The sequence below is a fragment of the Stenella coeruleoalba genome (genome assembly GCF_951394435.1).
Source record: "Stenella coeruleoalba genome assembly, chromosome: X".
Classification (NCBI taxonomy): Eukaryota; Metazoa; Chordata; class Mammalia; order Artiodactyla; family Delphinidae; genus Stenella; species Stenella coeruleoalba.
In genome coordinates this window covers 86,710,452-86,731,787 of record NC_137152.1, presented here as the reverse complement: position 1 = coordinate 86,731,787, position 21,336 = coordinate 86,710,452, and the positions used below count along the sequence as shown (strand labels likewise).

The following is a 21,336-nucleotide window of genomic DNA, read 5'->3' as shown; positions in this document are numbered from 1 at the left end:
AGCTGATGTCCCTGTGCTATGCGGCTGCTTCCCACTAGCTATCTATTTTACATCTGGTAGTGTACGTATGTCCATGCCACTCTCTGGCTTTGTCACAGCTTACCCTTCCCCCTCCCCGTGTCCTCAAGTCCATTCTCTACATCGGCGTCATTATTCCTGTCCTGCCCCTAGGTTCTTATTATATAAGACGCTACCTTGCTAGCAGACTTGCTTTAGAAACTCTCCTTGCTAGACTGATGAAGTAAGTGGCCATTTGAGGGCAGCCCACACGGCAAGGTTGGGCAGCCTGAAGAAGTTGAGGGCAGTTGCTGGGAGCTGAGTAAAGCCTCTAGGAGCTGAGGGTGGCCTCCAGGAGACCACCTACAAGAAGCTGGGGCCTCCAGACCTATAACCATATGGAAATGATTTCTGTCAATAGCCTGAGTGAGCTTGGAAGTGGATTCTTCCCCAGTTAAGCCTCTACATGAGAACCAGCTTGGCTGACACCTTGGTTTTGCAGCCTTATGAGATCCTAAGCAGAGGACCCAGCTAAGCTGAGCCCAGAGGCCTGACGCATTGAAATGGTGAGATAATGTGTGTTGTGATAATTTGTTACACAGCAAGAGAAAGCAAATATAGTGCTCGATGTCCATTCCAGCCTCTTAGTATGCCTTCCTGTACTGCAGGGGCTAAAAAGCTATGAGTACATTTCCCAGATTCCCTTGCAACTAAAATTCTGGAGATATTACAGGCCAATGAGATGCACACTCGTGAGACTTAAATGGCAGAAGGAAGGTGGAGGCTAAGTTTCTGCCATTTCTGCCGGTGAACATGGTTGTTCAGATGTTTGGTTGTTCTATTGCAATTTAGCCACTAGCTTGTGGGTGCTGAGAGGCAGGACGCTTGGCATCCATTTTGCTGGTATAAATCATAGCAGGTGGAGCGTGGTTCTGGAAGTAGCAGCTGTAGTGCTGGCTTTTCATCATGGAGTAGGAAGCAGCAGTTTCCTAACAGCAGAAGAATTAGCAACTCCCTTGGTGGCCTGGTTCTGTGGTATAGTTTTGGAAATTGTTCTTGAAAGCTCAATTTAGAGTCAGTCCTCTTGATAATTCTGTAAGCCACTTAATATCTGGTAATAAATCTTTTCCTGCCTAAACTAATGAGAATTAATTCTGTTCTCTGCAACTGAAACTTAACTAATATAGGAGGGAAGTCCTCAAGTGATAACTGAGTTAAGTATCTATAAAAGTACATCATAATAAATAATAGTAAGATCTTTAAGTAAGCCATTCTTCATATTTATTTAACAGATTTTTAACATTTTTTTATAAAGACCAGTAAAGCCACCTTAACAATTTAATGCATAAGGTATAATGCACTAGTTCAGTGTGACACAACTACATAAGATTTTAAACATTAAGAACAACCCATTTGCTTAACAAGGTAGCAACTACAAAACTATGTGTTCAGCTTATGTCTCCTGCAGACTCATAAAATAAATGTTCGTCTTTTTAACTTGCATTTATAATCTTTCTGCAATTCAGAAATCTTTAGGTATTCAATTTTAATTAATCTAGGCTAAAATACAATACTAAGTAATCTTCAATATTCTGGTTTAAAAATCACCAAATATTAATAACGTATGTTCTTAAGAAAGTATTTTTTTGTAAATACAATTGACAAAATGTTCAACAAAGTATGTGCAATAGTGCCTTTGTATATAAGCATAGAGCCTTGTGTCTTTATAGAGCTACTGTAGTGTAATTTAACAATCATTGCTTAATAGCAGGTGTGTGATAGTTCACATATAAACTATTAACTAAACTCTAAAATTTGGACATGTTTCAGGCAAGTAGTTTCTGAGAAAAGGCACAGATGTTTATTTACCAACCATCTCTTTAAGTGGTAATTTCCTTGAGAAGACAAAGTTGACAAAATAATTTTCAAGACACTACTAGTAAGTGTTTGGCCAAGCTCAATTTACAAAATTTTCAAAGGGTCAACTTGAAAATTCTTGAATATCTCTGAAAATAACATATCCTGTGGTGATGAAGCCCTCTGTGTTAGGCTTTGTTCACATTGGATTCTTGCCAAAGGCTGACTATACTAATTCTTTTCCAGAAAGGGAGACTTCTTGGGTTGTCCTAAAGGATATCTGCCCTTTCATTGTTTCAAATCTGAAAAGTCAAAAGGCTTAAAACCAAAGTCTTTTGTGAAGAAAGAAGCTTCAGTGGATGACTTCTCCCCACAATTTCCTAAATCAACTGATTAATAAATTGTTCTGATCAGAAACAGCACAGAAGATTGGATAGGTGTGTTTTTTTTCTTTAAAGTGCTAACAAAGCCCATTATCTCTAAATGAACTTTCATTGTAATGACTGAAATATAAGCAGCATAAAGTATATAGAAATTACACATCTAAATCAAATAGATTACAACTTTTTAGATAGATGCCAAAATTCTATACATTATCTTAACAATCATTATGCACAAGTACAGGCATACCTTGGATGTTGCAGGTTTGGTTCCAGATCACTTCGATGAAAGCAAATATTGCAATAAAGCAAGTCACATGAATTTTTTGTTTTCCCAGGGCGTACAAAACTTACGTTTACACTATAGTGCAGTCTATTAAGTGTGCAATAGCATTATGTCTAAAATAATGATGTACATACTTTAATTAAACATTTTATTGCTAAAAAATGCTAACCATCACCTAGGCCTTCAGTGAGTCCTGTTAGTAACATCAAAGATCACTGATCATTTAACTCTTTTGTCATTTACAGACAGTAAATGGGTGCACTCTGATGCTTTTGCAAAAATGTTCCTATAAAAGGGTTTCATCTTCAAGGAATTCATGGAAAAGACTGACAAGTACAGGTTTCTGGTAACTGACTATACTGCTGAACTGAATAAATAAGCATTTTCAGAACTCTAATGGAAAACTGATGGATTCATAAGAGTGCTAACAAAGATCAAGATGAAAAAAAAATAATTACATGGGACTGAGTGAACTGATGAGGATGATTATAATTTTTGTGACTTTCTGTTTGAATAAAAAAAAAACCCACAAGGAAAAAAAAAAGACCACTGATCACAGATCACCATGACAAACATAATAATAATGAAAAAGTTCCAAATATTGCGAGAATTACCAAAATGTGACACAGAGATGCAAAGTGAGCAAATGTTGTTGGAAAAATGGCACTGATAGACTTGCTCAACGCAGGGTTGTCACAAGCCTTCATTTTCAGTAAAACTGTAGTATCTGTGGGAATTCCCTGGCAGCCCAGTGGTTAGGACTCTGCGCTTTCACTGCCGAGGGCCTGGGTTCAATCCCTGCAGGCAACTAAAATCCTGCAAGCTGCAGCAGCCAAAAAAACCCAAAAACCAAAAACCAAAAAAATGTAGTATCTATGAAGCGCAATAAAGTGAAGCACAATAAAATGAGGTATGCCTATATACTTTACGAACTTGCCAGACTAATACAATAATTCAGTCTATCTAATGTAACTTAAAATATGACTGGTGAAAATCCAAAATCTAAAACTAGAACCAAAGCAGTCTCAAGCTACTCTGAGACAAATGCCACAAAGAGCAGTGCTCGGAATTTCAAGTAATTTCTCAGTCTAATGAGAGACCTGTACACAGTTAATTGTACTGTTTATTAACCCTTCTGAATTGGCTGGCTTTAACCAGCTCAAATCCAAATCCAAAATCGTTTTTCCTTGTATCGGCCCAGAGTTTTGAGTTCTTTATTTTTATCAGCAACAGAGCTACAAGTGTGTCAGCAGCTTCTGAACTGCTCAGGTAGGGAGAAGATAGAATTCATTAAAAAGCCATTTATTATTAGAAGACTGAATGAGATTAACTTTAAAAAGTTAATATTATTTCAGTTAGATAACGTGAAAATGAGGTTCCCATATGGTAATCTTCTAGATAATTAAGGCTACAGATCTAAGAGCCTGCTTTTCTAAAGCATTCTAATAGGACTGAGGCAATTTGGAAAGTAGGATTTATCAATATGATGTGTCAGCATCACTAACACTCAAACATAACACCACATTTTCAAAAATCATCAGTAATTCATATGTAAATAGCAGCACAAACTAGTAATTTCCTTGCTAAAAGTGATATGGTGGTGCCCTCTGGTGGTAAAATTTAGCATTTAGCATACGCCCCCTGATATTGCATACCTTGTGAAATATAAAAAGTATATTTGTATTAGAGAATATCAAAATTAGACACCACCACAAAGGAATGAATCATTGTGCTTCCAAATATCTTCTTTTTAACCTTCAAATACATTGGTAACAAGAAAATCCCTGATCCCTACTCCTAGAAATCAAGCTGATGCCTATGAGAATCTTGGTAAATGTCTATAATAAGCAATTCCTGTTAAAAGATTTACTTCCTGGTTCTAGAACTTAACTGAGAGGTTTTTGCATTTTCTAGTTTGGCTTTTAGATCTATGGGTTTCTCAAAAAACTTCACCAATGCTGGTTCATTCAACAAAGAGGCGAGAATCTGTTCAAATGCAAATGACCACTGAGGTTCTTCCCTGAGAGAGGAGGGATCTTTCTCTAAGTGGCTCTCTGTTTGCCCCTCACTGGGTCCTCCAGAAGCACAGACTGCACCAGACAATCCTTTGGTTGATGACGCAGGGTTATGGAGTTTCCTTCCAACTTCTTCCATCCTGAGCAAAAGGCTGGTTACAACAGCAATGGCTTGATATAATGACTCTTCTTCAGGGTCCCCGTGAAATAAGTTATATAGTGTCTTTGAAAACTGAATAAATTGTGACTAGAAGACACAAGTTAGAAATATCACATTTGATATTAGACTTAGCAAATATCAGGAGAACTTAGAAGTGAATAGTCTTCTATTTAGAATTTGTACCATATAACCTTCACCACAGAAGTTATAAGAACTGATGATTAATCCACAAATAAATCTTGATTCTAGAAAGATGGGTATGAACCATGAAAGAAAATTCCACTTAAGACTTCTCATCTGTTGCCTAATAACAGTAAATTATATACATATATTATATATACAATAATTCTTGGACAGTATCTGCCAGCATTCCATCAATGTTAGGTGGTACTTTTAATTAGGCAAAGTCCCATATTTCCTTACATGTAAATCATTCATTCATTAACCAATCTTAATGAACAGATTAAGAATGAGTTCCCCTTGATCTCCCCAAAGGGCTAGAGTAGGCAGCTCAACTAGGATGACTTAAATATAAGGAAGAATGTTTTGGGACCTATCTAGTAGTACAAGGTAGCTCTAAGGAGCCCATTTGGACATGTTTCTCTTTAAAGGCTAAGGTGGGGCCCAAGTAAAGAAATAACCTGGATTGTCTGCTAATTGCCTCTAGATAATTCATAGACATTCCTAGAAGATGTTTGTCAATTAAAAAAGAAACTATTCCAACACAAAAGTCCTATAAGTCAATCATGCTACCAGAAAAGTTTATATGTAAATAAAAAGCAAACAAAAAAGATAAACTTCATAAAAATGTATTGTACCATACTTTAAGTTTTCTCTTTCTTTCTTAGTCTGTAATACTGTTTATTTATTAAAAATTTAGAATAAATATATCATGATTAATTTTAAAAAGTACTTATTTAACTATCAAATTACCTAGTCCACTGAGAAAAACTACGCTATTTCATATTTCTCATTTTGGTAAAGTTCTGGGAATCCTCAGTATCTATACCAAAAGATTTAACAATTTTTTTTAATTTATTTTTTGGCCATGCCGTGTGGCATGCAGGATCTCAGTTCCCCGATCAGGGATCAAACCTGTGCCCCCTGCACTGGGAACGCAGAGTCTTAACCACTGGACTGCCAGGGAAGTCCCTATACCAACAGATTTTAATTAAAAAATATAAGAACATATAATGACTGAATAGTGTGTAAGAAAGAGATGGATTTAGAATTGTGTCAATAGGGCTTCCCTGGTGGCGCAGTGGTTGAAAGTCCGCCTGCTGATGCAGGGGACACGGGTTCGTGCCCCGGTCCAGGAAGATCCCACAGGCCGCGGCGCGGCTGGGCCCGTGAGCCATGGCCGCTGAAGCCTGCGCGTCTGGAGCCTGTGCACAGCAACGGGAGAGGCCACAATAGTGAGAGGCCCGCGTATCGCAAAAAAAAAAAAAAAAAATAGAATTGTGTCAATAGTAGTCATTAATACTGTCTGAGCAGGTTTAAGATGATTAGGAACTAGGGTGTGACCTATTTTAATTATTATTCCCACTACCTAGCATTGGGCATGTCATCTAGTAGGCACTAAGAAATGTTTACTGAATAAGTGAACATTTCTAATAAAGCGGGAAATAAAAAACACTGAAATATATGTTATACACACATCTTTTCTATAGGTACAAATGTCACAGCAGAGGACTGTGATGAAACTCTAGATGCATTTAAATGTTTACAGCAGAAAATCATTTAAAAATTTACTCCCACTCTTCTATACTCATTTGAAACTTACAGAGATGATGCATAGATTATTTATTTTTGTAATAGCATGTTAGCTATTTTAGATTTGGATACACCCACATTCATTTATACAAAAACACACAAGTAAACTAGAATTTTTCTTTGAAAATACTATACCTGATTCATTCTTGGTAAATCCTTAATGTTTTCTTCTTTTTTCAAAAGCTCCTCTTGCCATTGACTTAGATATGCTTGAATGTCAACTTTTTCTTTTCCTCAATGAGGGGAATAAAACCATTTCATAATGAACAGCCCATTATATTTTCCCAAATCCCCAAAAGAACAATTTTGATTGAAAGATATTTCATTGAGATATAAGATTCCACATTTTTTACTCCAGAAATTGATCTGACTATACTTTTTATTTCACTCACTGGCTCTCAAAATACATTCTCCACTTCCGTTAAACTAAAACTTTTACTTTGGAAAGGTTGGGGACTAGAGGAAGAAGGATGCCTTTTAGATTAAACAGTACATGATGTAAATTTCATGTAGATGTTCTCATGCATACCACTAAGTTTAAAATAGCTTCTATATGATGTTCTTAGCATGCAGTTACCATAGCATACTATGGTGACTCTTTTTCAAAAATTCAAAACAGTACTTATTCATTCATTCCTTTGAAGAGTTTAATCACAATGATATTAATGGGACTTTATTAATAATTATTTAGATCTCTTAGAAAACTAGGATATACTGAACAACCTGGCAAAGTTATCATATTTAAGCAGATCTTCAGCAATTATTTTTTAACTAAATGTTACTCAAAAACATAAAAAGAATGATGGACCTTTGGAGAACAATTTGACAACCTCTATCAAAATATTAAATGTACATATTCTTTGTTATCCAGCATTCTCATACCTCTATGAATTTATCCTATCCTAAAGAAATATGTGCAAAAGTATTATAAAATGTAAGTATAAAAATGTTTGTTGGAGAATAGTTTGCAATATAATTAATTGGAAACAACCTAAATGTTCATCAATATTGAGCTAGTTACTGAAATAAATGATGGTACAACCAAACAGTGGAATACTCTGCACCCATTAAAAGGAATAAGATAGATCCAAATGTACTGACATGAAAAGATGTCCATGATATACTACAAAATCAAAAAAGCAAATTGTACAACAATATTTATGAAATGTTTCTTTTTTAAAAGAGAGATGTCTATATTTGTTTATACATTGAAACAGGTCTGGAAAGAATACAGACCAAAATGTTTTCACATTTACTTCAGGGTGGGGTTGGGTGAGGGTATGAGGATTTCTGTACCATTTAAATTCCTTTTATAAGGATTATCTATTACTTATGTAATTAAAATTAATATTTTCAAATAATAAAATTAAATAAATACAGGTCATTTACAGTTGTATTTTCTATAACTTCTGAGACTTAAGTATCAAGAGAAGAAGAAGAAATTGTTAAACTAAAACAAAGGAACTGAAAAAGCTCTCAGGACAAATCAATCAATAGACTTTAAAAGGAATCCACGTTTCCCCTTTGTGTAGTTAACCCTATTTACAAAAACAATAATTTAAACTAAATGATACTCCTAGATCATATACCTTTTTCAGGGCTGTTTTTTGCTGACTCTGCTTCCTTCTCCTTTGCAGGCTTGGAAACTAGAGGAAAAGAGGACAATTGCATTTTGTAAAATATTTAACAAATACCTTTTGAAAGTAAAATAATATTTTATATAAAGACTTATAAGCACACTTTATGTTCTTCAATTCATCAAACCAATTATAGCTAACCTGACCTCCTATCATTAGATGGCAAAGTATTCAAGAACTTTAAAAAGAACACTGGGGAAAAATCCATATAAAAATCTCAGGGCTTCCCTGGTGGCGCAGTGCTTGGGAGTCCACCTGCTGATGCAGAGGACATGGGTTCGTGCCCCGGTCTGGGAAGATCCCACATGCCACGGAGCGGCTGGGCCCGTGAGCCATGGCCGCTGAGCCTGCGCTCTGCAACGGGAGAGGCCACAACAGTGAGAGGCCCGCGTACCGCAAAAAACAAACAAACAAAAATCTTAGAAGGAAGTATACCAAATATTAAGTATTTATTTCTGGGTGGTATGTGGTATTTTCTTCCTTGTGATTTTCTTCGAATTAAATTGTATTACTTCTTTTATTAGGGAAAAAACACACACACACCGGAAGTCAAAAGACTGAGCTACTAGTCCTGATTGTGGTAAAACCTCATTGAAAACTCTTACACGAGTCACTTCTCCTTTCTTGGCCTCAGTGCCCTCTATATAATTAAGGGACTTGACTAGATGATTTGTAAGGTCGCTTCAAACACTAACATACAGTAACATAAACATACATTAATAAGAACTTATCCCTCTTTAAGACATTCATATTTATGAAAAAGAAGCAAAAGACACAAAAATTAGCTCATAACCCTTCCAAATTATGTCTTGGAGACAGACTCATCCCGGTCTCCTACACCTACAGTGATTTATGATAAGTATTCACTGTTTGAATAATAGCTATGACCTTCAATCATCAAAGATTCTATTGTCTTCATCGCATTTTAACAAGGCATAAAAAATGGTTGGATACCTTTTAGAAATTTCTGCTACAGAAGTAGAAACAAAATGCATTTTCTTTCTAATTCTCCAGTAAATAAGAAATTCCATAAATCAAAACCCAAAATGTAGTTTAGTTAATCAGTCAAATATTTATAGAGTACTTACCATGCATTTAGGACTGTACTAAGTGTTATGGTAGCACAAAAGAAGTATAAGGTATAATTAACCCAAATTTTACTAGTGGTAGCTGGGTAAAGAATGTTTAAGCCAGAAAGACCTCTGGGTGACTAATAATCAAAACAGATAAATTTATTTATTTATTTAGGCTGCGCCAGCTCTTACTTGCAGCATGCAGGCTCTTAGTTGTGGCATGTAGACTTCTTAGTTGCAGCATGCGGACCTCCTAGTTGTGGCATGCAGACTCTTAGTTGCAGCATGCATGCGGGATCTAGTTCCCTGACCAGGGATTGAACCTGGGTCCCCTGCATTGGAAGCAGGGAGTCTCACCCACTGGACCACCAGGGAAGTCCCAAAACAGATAAATTTAAAACAGATATTTACCATGGAGCTGACTGAAATAAAGTAATTCTTCCTTGGAAAGTTCATCTCCCTTTGAAGGGTCCTTATACTTCACTTCAGTATAAGCTGAAAACAGATAACCCAAATCACATTTATAACAATGAGGGACAGAAACGAGTCCTATAATAGATCAATTAAATCTGGGGGCAGAGAATCAAACAAAGGGTCCCTGTCAAAAAAAGACATACGTGAAGAAATGTGGAAGTAGTATTACTCTACCGTATAGCAAATAACAAGAAGTACTTGATCACTTTGAGTTCTATTATTTTTCCAAATTTCTTGCTTTTTAATAGTTTTCCAAGAGCCACTACAAGTTGAAATTTAAAAATATGGGTTAATTGGATATACTCCAATATAAAATAAAAAGTTTTAAAAAATGTTTAAAAAATCTGGCACTTGGGAATCTCTGAAAACGTGACCTCAGTCATTTAAAAACGTCTTTAATAAGAAGGAAAACACAAAGTTGAGTGCTCTAACAGATACACAGTGTTTTTTCTATTTTTGATCCTTCTATTGAAAGCGTACTCATTCCATGGCAATATTAGACATTCTAATTTGACTTGACAATGTAAAGTCCTTCATAGTTATTATTTGGTTTGTCTTTTGTTTTAAATGCTGTGATTGTGACTTGAGTTTGTGAAGGGTTAAAGATGGCTTTTAGATTTCTGGTCTGGTAAAGAATGGTTCCCAGCTATCCTGGGAAGGCTCTAAAAGATCTTAGGTGTAGCTTTAGACAAATTATGAGGTACTTTTTTGTGTGTGTGTGTGAATCACCCTATCTAAGCTAAAAGGTACTTTTGCAATGTTCCTTTAAAGTCTAAGACTGGTTTCCCAATTATGGATCAGGCCTGGAAAAGGCTGCCTCTTAAGGTCAGAGGGAAATACTTAAGTAAAGTGGAATGATGTGGTAACATTAAGGCAGTATGGTAGAATAGAAAGAAACCTGTGCTTTGGAGTCAGACTTCAGTTTGAATCTCAGCTAACCAATTTATTAGCTATGTGATCTTCAGCAAATTTAATCTTTCCCTTAGTTTCCGTATCATCAAAATTGGAAGGATAATACCACCTTTCAAGGATATCATGAGAACTAAATAAAAGACTGCACGTAAAGCAAACACCTCGACAGAGCAAGTGCTCAATAAATGGTAGCTTTTATTTTGCTTCCTTTTTTTAAAAAAAAATATTTATTTTTAGCTGCATTGGGTCTTCGTTGCTGTGCACGGGCTTTCTCTAGTTGTGGTGAGCAGGGGCTACTCTTCGTTGCGGTGTGTGGGCTTCTCATTGCGGTGGCTTCTCTTGTTGCAGAGCACGGGCTCTAGAGCACAGGGTCAGTAGCTGTGGCACGCGGGCTCAGTAGTTGTGGCTCACGGGCTCTAGAACGCAGGCTCAGTAGTTGTGGCACATGGGCTTAGTTGCTCCACGGCATGTGGGATCTTCCTGGACCAGGGCTCAAACCCGTGTCCCCTGCATTGGCGGGAGGATTCTTAACCACTGTGCCACCAGGGAAGCCCTATTTTGCTTCCTTTTCCAAATGTTTAATATCCCTGTTGCCTGGTCTCATTTTTCTGAATAATTTGTAGTATTTCACAAGTTTAGCAGTTTGTCTAAAGTTAAATTCAACTCTCTAATAACAACAACAACAATAAAAATTCAACATTATGACAATATTCAAATGATAGATAGTTCCTACACACAAATTACTTATCATTAAATTGATTGAACACTAACAGGAAGGAAACTTGTGAACCCATCTGTTGCACAGAAACTCTTCCATAGATGTCAGTGTAACTATATATCAGCAAAAATATTGCTAATATGATCCATGGGCCACAATGAAGCAATGACCTTATATCATATGGAAAATTACGTTATTTGTTAAAATGGAATGATATCTGTAATTATACTTGTTAAAATGGAGTCAACTCCTATATATCACTAACAACTGTTAAATTCTTACCTGGAGGAATATGCAGCTTAAAAAGCACCTTAAGCTTCTCAGTAAAACTTCCATTGTACATTATGTCTGTTCAATAAAATTAAATTGCAAATAATCACAGCCAAAGAACATTCAATCAATTCCAGCAACACAGATTAATTAAGACACAGATACTAGCCAGGAATTAGGATTCAGAAACCTTCTGTTACTTAAACTAACTGTTAAACAACTACCCAGTAGGCCAGATTCTCTCCTTGAAGTATATAAGCAAAATACCCTTTATCAGAGGGATAAATAAAATGCTCTTCTGCTGAACTCTTTCCCCCAATCCCAATCTAAAATTTACTTTTTCTTTTGAATGAGGCCTTATGCTTCATCTGAGGAGAGAACTCCTCTTCAAGGGGCAATCCCTGATAAGAAAGCATGCTAGGTTGTCTGGAAAAGCAAAGGAATGATATAACCAGTGGACTATCTACAGGCACAAACTGTTCATTGAATATTTCTCTACCCCTTTTCTAGGCTATGTGGTTGGATTTTTACTGAGGGAGAACGTTCTCCTGAAGAATCCATGTGCCTGAAGGTGGGAAAATCAGGACATTCTCTTCCTTCATTAAATCATCCACATCTAACAGCTTGTTTTTCTGGGAGGGTTGGGGCAAAATGAGATGAATATATTTAGACTTAGCAAAAAACAAAGAAAATGGTCCAGTTATTGCTAAAGTTGGAGACAATGTAAATCTGATAAAAAAATCTGATATCAGGCTGATAAAATCTGACTAAATTGGCAATGATAGGCAGTACTAAGTATTTCTAGGGGTACCTTTATTTTTTTGCTTTAAAAAAGAAGATTATTGGACATCATCCTACCAATTGCAGAGGAGAATTCTTTGAAGTTTATAAGGCAGTCGGAGTTTTCATCCAACAATCTGAATGTCCATAAAGCTAGTGAGTCTCTGTTTGCAGAATGAGCCCAGGGACTCAACAAGTGATACAACACTCTGAACTGCTGGCAGTCAATCTGATACTGTTCCAAATATGGCAGACTAGGATCATGGTGCTTCAATACTGGAGAACTCAAACACCAATAGTAAGAAAAAAACAACTCTCTCTATTTAAGAAATGGGGGAAAAAAAAAAAAGCAAAGTCATTATATCAGAAAAAGTAACTTTATAAGATTTTTTTCTTTTAAACATGTCTACTAAAGTAATTAAAGATAAAATAGTTGAACAGTTGTGGTAAAATTCTGCTAAGAATATTATTTTTCATTTAAAGAAGGAAAACAGTACCTTAAAGATGACATAAAGTTCATCCAATTCATGAAGGCTCAATTTCACATCTTGTGATACAACACGCAACTTTAAAAGGATTAAAAGCAATTTAGAATTTAACACTTCAGCATAGAAATTCTCTTTGAATCAATTTAGAAATCTCCCTCTGCCAGAATAAAATATATTTTTTTAACTTTTTAAAGGAATAACAAAGTAAATGTACATATTTTCCCTTTTAAAAAGTTGTACAGAGACTATAGCTCAATTCTATTCTGATATGTAATTTGACCTTCATCTCTTCATATCCAGAGATAACTGCCAAAGGACAGCCACTTAATGTCTATAAATATAAGCAACAATATTCTATAGTTTTTTTCCATATATTCCTGTCTTGCTATATAAGCAATCTGTCAAGTCACCATATGGGGTTGTCATTAAACACTTCAAAGTCACTGGGAGATGTACATTCCCTCTCTGTGCCAAAAAACGTAATCTATCCCAGAGCATAGAAAAATATGATTTGTTCCAAAATCCATTCTATGACGTGAGCACAATTCTAATATGAAAACTAAAGTTAGCACACACACACTGTAAGCCAATGTCACTTTAACACAGATATAAAGAACCAAGCTAAACTATTTAGGAAAATTATCAAAGCAGAATATTAAAAGAATAATACAACACGAACAAATAGGACTCATTTCAAGAATCCAACAGAAGTCTAACATTAGGAATTCTTTAATGTACTTTACTACATTAATAAATATAACCTCAAGATATGGAAAAGTTATTTGATCAAAGTTAACATTCAATATAGATTTTTTTTAAATGTCCCAAATCCCTTAACCTAGAAACTGAATGAAACTCCTTAATTTGCTAAAAGGCATCCTTCAAAAATCAACAGCAAATATCATACTTAATAATAAAATACCAGAGGCACTTCTATTAAATTCCAGAATGAGACAAGGAAGGCTACTTCCACTGCTATTATTTAATACTTCTCTGAAGGTCCTACCCACTACAATAACACCAAAAAACTGAAAACAGGTATATATATTAGGAAGCGCCAAAACTCTAAGACTAGAAATGATATGCTTGTCTATTCAGAAATTCAACTGAAAAAAATTAGAATTAATGAGAGTCAGTAACACAGCCACTTAAAAAAGCAACATGTGCAAATCAATGGCTTTTACATATACTATAATAAACAAATTAGAAAATGTAAAGAAAAAAGATCTCATTCATATTAGTAACAAAACCATAAAATATATAGGAGTAGACAAACCCAACAAGAAATGTGTAAGATCTATATGATGAAAACAATAAATGCTTACTAAAGGACATTTAAAAAGACATCATTAAAATGGATATTAAAAGGGAATATTAAAAGCCTTACCAGATTTCAAAATGGACTATAAAGCCACAATAATTAAAACAGTGTGGGGCTTCCCTGGTGGCACAGTGGTTAAGAATCCACCTGCTAAGGCAGGGGACATGGGTTTGAGCCCTGGTCTGGGAAGATCCCACATGCCACAGAGCAACTAAGCCCGTGCGCCACAACTACTGAGCCTGCGTGACACAACTACTGAAGCCCACGTGCCTAGAGCCTGTGCTCCGCAACAAGAGAAGCCACCGCAATGAGAAGCCCACCCACCACAAGGAAGAGTAGCCCCCACTCACCGAAACTAGAGAAAGCCCGCATGCAACAACAAAGAGCCAACGCAGCCAAAAATAAATAAATAAATAAAATAAATTAAAAAAAAAAAAAGAAACAGTTACAGAAAAAAAAGAAACTACAGAAATAAACCCATATTAGCATATGAAAAAGGCAGAGTAGAGTACAGTAACAATGGAGGATTCAATAAATGGTATTCAAATAATGGGCTATTTCAGTTGGAAAAAAATACCATTAGAGTCCTATATCACACTATAAACAAAATATATACTTTACGTGTATTCAAGATCTAAATGTTAAAAAAAAACACAGGGCTTCCCTGGTGGCACAGTGGTTAGGAATCTGCCTGCCAATGCGGGGGACACAGGTTCAAGCCCCGGTCTGGGAAGATCCCACATGCCGCAGAGCAACTAAGCCCATGCGCCACAACTACTGAGCCTGCGCCCTAAAGCCCGCAAGCCACAACTACTGAAGCCCGTGTGCCTAGAGCCCGTGCTCCACAACAAGAGAAGCCACTGCAGTGAGAAGCCCACGCACTGCAACGAAGAGTAGCCCCTGCTCGAAGCAACTAGAGAAAGCCCGCGCGCAGCAACAAACACCCAACACAGCCAAAAATAAGTAAATAAATTAATTTTTAAAAAAACAAAGCAATACCAGTACTATAAGCCAATATGAGAAAGTATGTTTATAAATTATATAATTTTATATGGGGAAGGTCTTGCTAAGTTTGACATGAAACACACACAATATGTAAAAAAAGAAGAGATTTGACTACATAAAATTTTGAAAGTTATATACTCTGAAATACATCATAATACATCATAAAAATTAAAGAAACAACAAGATTGGGGGAAACGTTAGCCACAAATATAATTGACAAAGAATTAATACCACTAATATTTTTAAAATGTGACGCTAGTGGGAGTGTGGGGAAAATGGCATTCTTACACACTGTTGGTGGGATTATAATTTGATACAAATCTTTTAGAGGATAATTTAGCAGGACCTGTCAATGTTTAAATACTCTTACAAATGTGTAAGATTAGATATACAGTTGACCCTTGAACAACTCGGGGGTTAAGGGTGCTGACCTTCCACACAGTCAAAAATCTGCATATACTTTACAGTTGGCCCTTCATATCCATGGTTCCACATCTGCAGATTCAACCAACCATGGATCTTGTAGTACTGTAGTACATGTTTATTGAAAACAATCCACATGTACGTGAACCTGTGCAGTTCAAACCCATGTTGTTTATATAAGGTATTACTTGCAAAAGCGAAAAAACATTAAAATGAAAGAGAGAGGGAGACCTACTAAATGGAGACCTACTATTCAGTGCATTAAGAGAAGCGAGGTATGCAATAATATGCAATGACCATGATATAGCTCTGAGTGAAAAAAGTTGCAGAACAAAGTAACTGGTATGATCTCATTTGAAAAGCTATATTGTCCCCCTCCCCCCCACCACATACACATTTATGTCTATAGATATTTAGAAAAAAGATGTGGAAGGATACATGCCAAATCATTTTAATGTTAGTTACTCCTGGGGTAGGAAACTTCTACTTTTTTACATTTCTATAATGTTTGAATTATTCACAATGAGCATGTATTCAGAAATGTTAATTTTCCCAGATTTGTACCTCTGAGGACTTAACCTTTAAGCAAGTAGGTTTACAAAAACAATACATGATCATGATAAAAGCTCAAACAGCACAGAAGGATTCATACAGCAAAGTAAAACACTCTCTCTTCCAACCAGAAATCTATTAATTCCACTCACCAGAAGCAACCAATATTAACAGTTTCTAATGCAGTCATCCAAATACTAAAAAGGAGTACTTAAAACACACTGTTTATTCCTTTTTCACTTTATCTTGGGTATCCAAGGATAATAATACATATTAGCAGCCTAGAGTACTATGTAGGTCAGCTGTTCTTATTGATGAAGCACATCACAAATATGTTATGCTTAAATGCCTACATCATAGCATTCAATATTAAAGGTCACATAACACAAAACATGTTGGAAAACCAATGCTTCAACCAGAAGAAAATCACTTATTTCCTCTCAAAAAATTTACAGTAAGCTAAGCTGTGGCAAGAATCTAGCTCAAATGTATAGTTATTTTATTTTCTTAACATGAAATGATAATTTTTAAATGAAGTTCAGGAAAAAAATGTTACTCAAATTGGTTTTCCCCCATTGGGTGGATACTCACCACATTCTGCTTTGTTGTTTCCTCTAGGGTCTGTATCACATACAACCTATTTCGACAGCGCATGCTGTATATATCTTCATAGCGAATACTCCCATATTTCTGCAAAAAATATGATTTCAGTGGATACTCATTCATAATAAATATCCACTTTTCTTACAATTGAATTTCATCAGATTCAATTCTCAGAGGCCTTGGTTCTATTCCTAGCTATTTTCCCAACTTCTTCAGTGATTATGCAAATTTTCACCGCCCACGTTTCAGTTTTTCTGTATATTCACAGGAGAGGATTCCATCTACTATGGGTCTAGACTAAGTACAAGAACACTGGTAAAATTCTTAGTCTCTAAGAAGAGAATATTTTTCACCTTTTTATGCAGCGATAGATATTTAAAAGTGGTCATTATTTGTAAAACTATGTGAATAGTTTCATTTAATGAAAAGCAAACTGAAGCAGAGGAAGCTATATAACGTAGGAACAGTTCATAGAACTCATTTTTAAAGTGAAATCAGATTTTACATTACTGCATCTTTACATGTATTATTATCTTACTCTTAATATACCACTAGAGATATAACTATAGTATCTATCATTTTAAATATGCTATGTAATTATATTTATGGTATAAGAAAAACTTACCTCATTTGACTCTCTAATCAAATCTGTAATATCCACTCTAATATGACTGCTTTTTTCATCACTTACATTTGAACCCTGCTGTACACTTGAAGGCAACGGGCTATCCTTATTAGTGACATTGTCAAAGAACCTATCCAAAAGTGACAGTAATACAAGAATCAGTAGAAGTAAAATACAGAGAAAATGACAGCTAATTTCTCCCTAGTTCGAGATTAATTTCTACCGAGAGGACAAGAGACAGTCTTATGAGGGAGGAGAATTTGAAGATGGTTGGGAATTAGGAGGACATGGGAGTGGGAAATGGGATGGTGATGAAATGACTTCAGAGGTGGGGAGGAGAGCATGAGGAAGCAGATAGGCTCAGAGAGTTCTCAGAAAATACCACATGGCCCAGTAAGGGTGGAATATACGGTATGTAGAGGCACGTGAGGAGAAATAATTTAAGAAAGATACATTGAGGCCTTAACATTGAGAGTTCTAAATACCAGAGTGAGGTGTTTATACTTTATTCTTTATAAATAAATGGGATTTGATGCACCATTACAAGTTACCCAAATATTCATATATTCATTCATTTAACATATACTGTGTATACACAAACACACACACATATCCCACACATGTGTTTCAATACAAAATAGAATTCACAGAAAAGGCACGAGGAAAATAAAGCTCAGCTTACCTGATTGAAACCACTTGAAAACCAGAACAATTTCCCCCCACTGGACATTTAATATTATCAACCACCTCCCCCACCTCAAATTACTCTAACACACTTTATAGCTCGAAATGGGACTATGAAAGTCCCAGCATACCGAATCAACCATATTAGATGTTAGTGTAAATGTATATATAACCTAGTGGTTTACTTCAAAGTGACTGACTTACTTTTGTTATATTCTATTTAGAAACAGAGGAGTGGACTTTAGGCCTAGCGTTTTCATTCAACCAGCTTTGTGACTTTGGGCAAATTATTTAAAGTTTCTAGGGCTCAGTTTCCTCATCTATAAAATAAGGGGTTTGAACAACGTAAGCTCTAAGGGGCTCTCCAGATTTAAATGTTATGATTCTCACAGTACCTGTTTAAAGCTGTCACAGCTTCAGCATCATCTTTACATGCCAGAAGTTTGTCTAAATTATAGTCAAGTATTGCCAATCCCAGTTGTAAAATGGCCTTTATTCCATCATAGAAGAAACAGTCCACCACATTCACTGCACTTTCAATAGGTAGCACACTAATAAAAAGTGTGAGGAACCATGAGAGAGAAACTGAGGAAAAGAATGTCATATCAGTCATATGTTCAGTCAGCTGGGGAAGGTGATCTCTGATAAGTTCTTCAAAGACTGCCTGATCCACCAAGGCACCTGGAGAACATAAAAAGAAATTTTAAAATGAACACCTTTCAAAAGGACTTGTTTCCAATACCTTCCCACTTCTATTAGTAGGCTGATATTATCTCATTTCTCTTCCTTAAATTATGAACTTCTTCAGTGCCTTTTCTATATTTCATGCATCTCTTTATCTGCTAGCAGTATCATGCATCAAGAAGCACTTGAGAAACTCAATTCATATTCATTGGAACAGTTATTTATGGAATCTTTATTATGTGCAGAAACCTGTAATAGGTACTATAAGAGATACATCAATTAATTAAATGGTCTCATCTTCAAAGCGTTTAATCTCTAATAGAACTTGCAATAAATAGACAAATAATTATAACACAAGACAATACAGTCAACGACCTAGCCATGACACCGAAGGCTTATGAGGGTACAAAGGAGACCACCTATGGTTTTAAGGTAGGGGATCATGGATCTACAAATATTTGATGACTGAAGAAAATATTATATAAGTAACAAACTAAGAACTTGATCCTTCTTTCAAAGCTTGAATATATCTATACAATTCATAAAAATGTGGAGATTTTAAGCTGATTAAAATCTCTCTCACATAAAGAGACTATTAAAATTTTTCCAGTAGCTCCAGATGCTTCAGATTACCACTGTTTTAGCAATACAGAGATAGTAAACTTAAAACTTCTATTTTATATGGAAACAGACCAGGCACTTTATTTTTAAAAAGCAACGTATTAAATAATACATTTTTCCAATCATATGTTCAGTGCAAAAAGCTCTTCTCTTGAGCATGTCAGTGAATGTGACATTTGATATTGCTTGCATTTTGTATATTTTGCAACTTAATTATCAGTTCTTCCATTTGATAGGTAACTGGATAGACAAGAGGCCTATAAAATGTTTAGAAAAGAAATATGTGTTCGTATATGTATATGTGTTTTGTTTTTTACCAATGATTCGACGATTAAAATAATCAGGTAACATTCGTTCACATACAGCAACCAGAAGCCAAAAAGCTTCTTCCTCTTTTGCATACAGAAGCAATACTGAAGTCAAAATGTTCATTGCCTAAAATTCATAGAAAAATAAAAAATAAATACTGTTGGGGTAATAATTACATTTCTTATTCAAACATAGTAATTTTCAGCAATAACAACAACTATGAGAGTAATCATAATGGAAACATGAGAACTCTGAGCCAGTCCAAAGCAAAACAAGGTGAAGTCACACTAACGTTTGCTAACCAGTTATTTTACACGGTACATTCAAGGAAAATGAAGCAATAATATCATGAACATAGCATACAATAAGTAAAACCTCTCTAAATTTAGACTAATTTCAATGAGTAAAAAATATTAATTATCGCCAAGTCTTAAAAAAAAACACTACATACTTTCAAGGACATACTAACATTGGAGAAACAAACTTCATCTGTATTTTCAACTACCTACAGGAGAACATCCCTTAGATGTCAATCATCCTCAGCTGTGTCTAAAACTACATCTTTCCTCTATTAAATAGGATTCTCTTCTTTGCTACCTTAATTTTGATCACGCTAGAAACCCTTTATCTGCCACATCCAATTTGTCTTCACATCCTAGAGTTTCTTCTTATAAAATGTTTTTTTATTTTTATTTTTATTTATTTATTTATTTGGCTGCACCACGCAGCATGCAGGATCTTAGTTCCCCGACCAGGGATTGAACCTGTGCCCCCTGCAGTGGGAGCACAGAGCCCTAACCACTGGACTGCCAGGGAATTCCTAAAATGACTTTTAGATTTTCTTTATCCTCTCCATTCCCACTACCACCCTAACTTTCTCCTTCTAATCTATCTTCCATACAAATGTCAGATCACTACATTTATATAACATTTGGCCATAGCCCTTATTATAAAGTTAATAAACCCATAATGTATAGAATCTGGGAAGAATGGAAAGGTGTGAAGAAAATTAAATCTCCTGTATCTTACCTACCTAGAGATCACCACCATTAACAAGTTGATGTACTTTTTTTGTGTTTGTATTTCCTTCCTTTTTCCCCTTCTAAAATTTAGACCAAACTGTATATTAAAGTTTGATTTTTCACTTAACATTATATTATACATTTTCAATGCCATTAAATAAGTCTTCTAAAACAGTATTTTTAATGACTGTAAAAAATCTATTAAGTTGAATATACTATAAATTATTTAGCTATTCTATTATTGAACATTTAGGTTGATTTCAACTCTTCACTATTATATATAACAATGCAATGAATATCTCTGTATATAAATCTTCATCCAAGTGGTTTACTATTTTCTCAGTAAAGATACATAGAAATTAAATTATTTGGTCAATGAATATTATTATTTTTGTGGTATGTGTGTAAGAAGTACTAAATATTCTCTATTTGATGCTATACATAAACCACACTAAAATGCCTTTCATTAAGTAAAAGGCAATATTTTAGATAGATAGAGAATTTTAATTAAATTGGCATAGTTAAGCCCAAAAAGAGAAAGTGGACATTGCCAGTGTATCTTCAGCCCTTGCCTTAACAGGCGAATGAACACAACTTGAAACACAGGTGAATCCTGCTGTTCTATGAGACAGTGAAAAGATCTTCTCAATATTTAAATATATTAATA

General features: G+C 35.3%; 1 protein-coding gene across 1 annotated transcript in view; it reads right to left on the bottom strand.

Annotated features, from left to right (window-relative positions):
- Positions 1-1,269: 1,269 nt before the first annotated feature.
- TBC1D8B (TBC1 domain family member 8B) overlaps positions 1,270-21,336 on the bottom strand; it is a gene marked incomplete at its 5' end in the record, with an annotated part of 36,995 nt that continues 16,928 nt past the window's right edge. Inside the window, 11 exons of the mRNA XM_079910998.1 lie at positions 1,270-4,782; positions 6,604-6,701; positions 8,058-8,114; positions 9,590-9,673; positions 11,565-11,630; positions 12,411-12,651; positions 12,830-12,898; positions 16,713-16,811; positions 17,350-17,479; positions 18,429-18,714; positions 19,656-19,773. Of these exons, the coding sequence (XP_079767124.1) occupies positions 4,387-4,782; positions 6,604-6,701; positions 8,058-8,114; positions 9,590-9,673; positions 11,565-11,630; positions 12,411-12,651; positions 12,830-12,898; positions 16,713-16,811; positions 17,350-17,479; positions 18,429-18,714; positions 19,656-19,773 (1,644 nt within the window). The 3' untranslated portion in view covers positions 1,270-4,386. The remainder of the gene's footprint in view (positions 4,783-6,603; positions 6,702-8,057; positions 8,115-9,589; positions 9,674-11,564; positions 11,631-12,410; positions 12,652-12,829; positions 12,899-16,712; positions 16,812-17,349; positions 17,480-18,428; positions 18,715-19,655; positions 19,774-21,336) is intronic.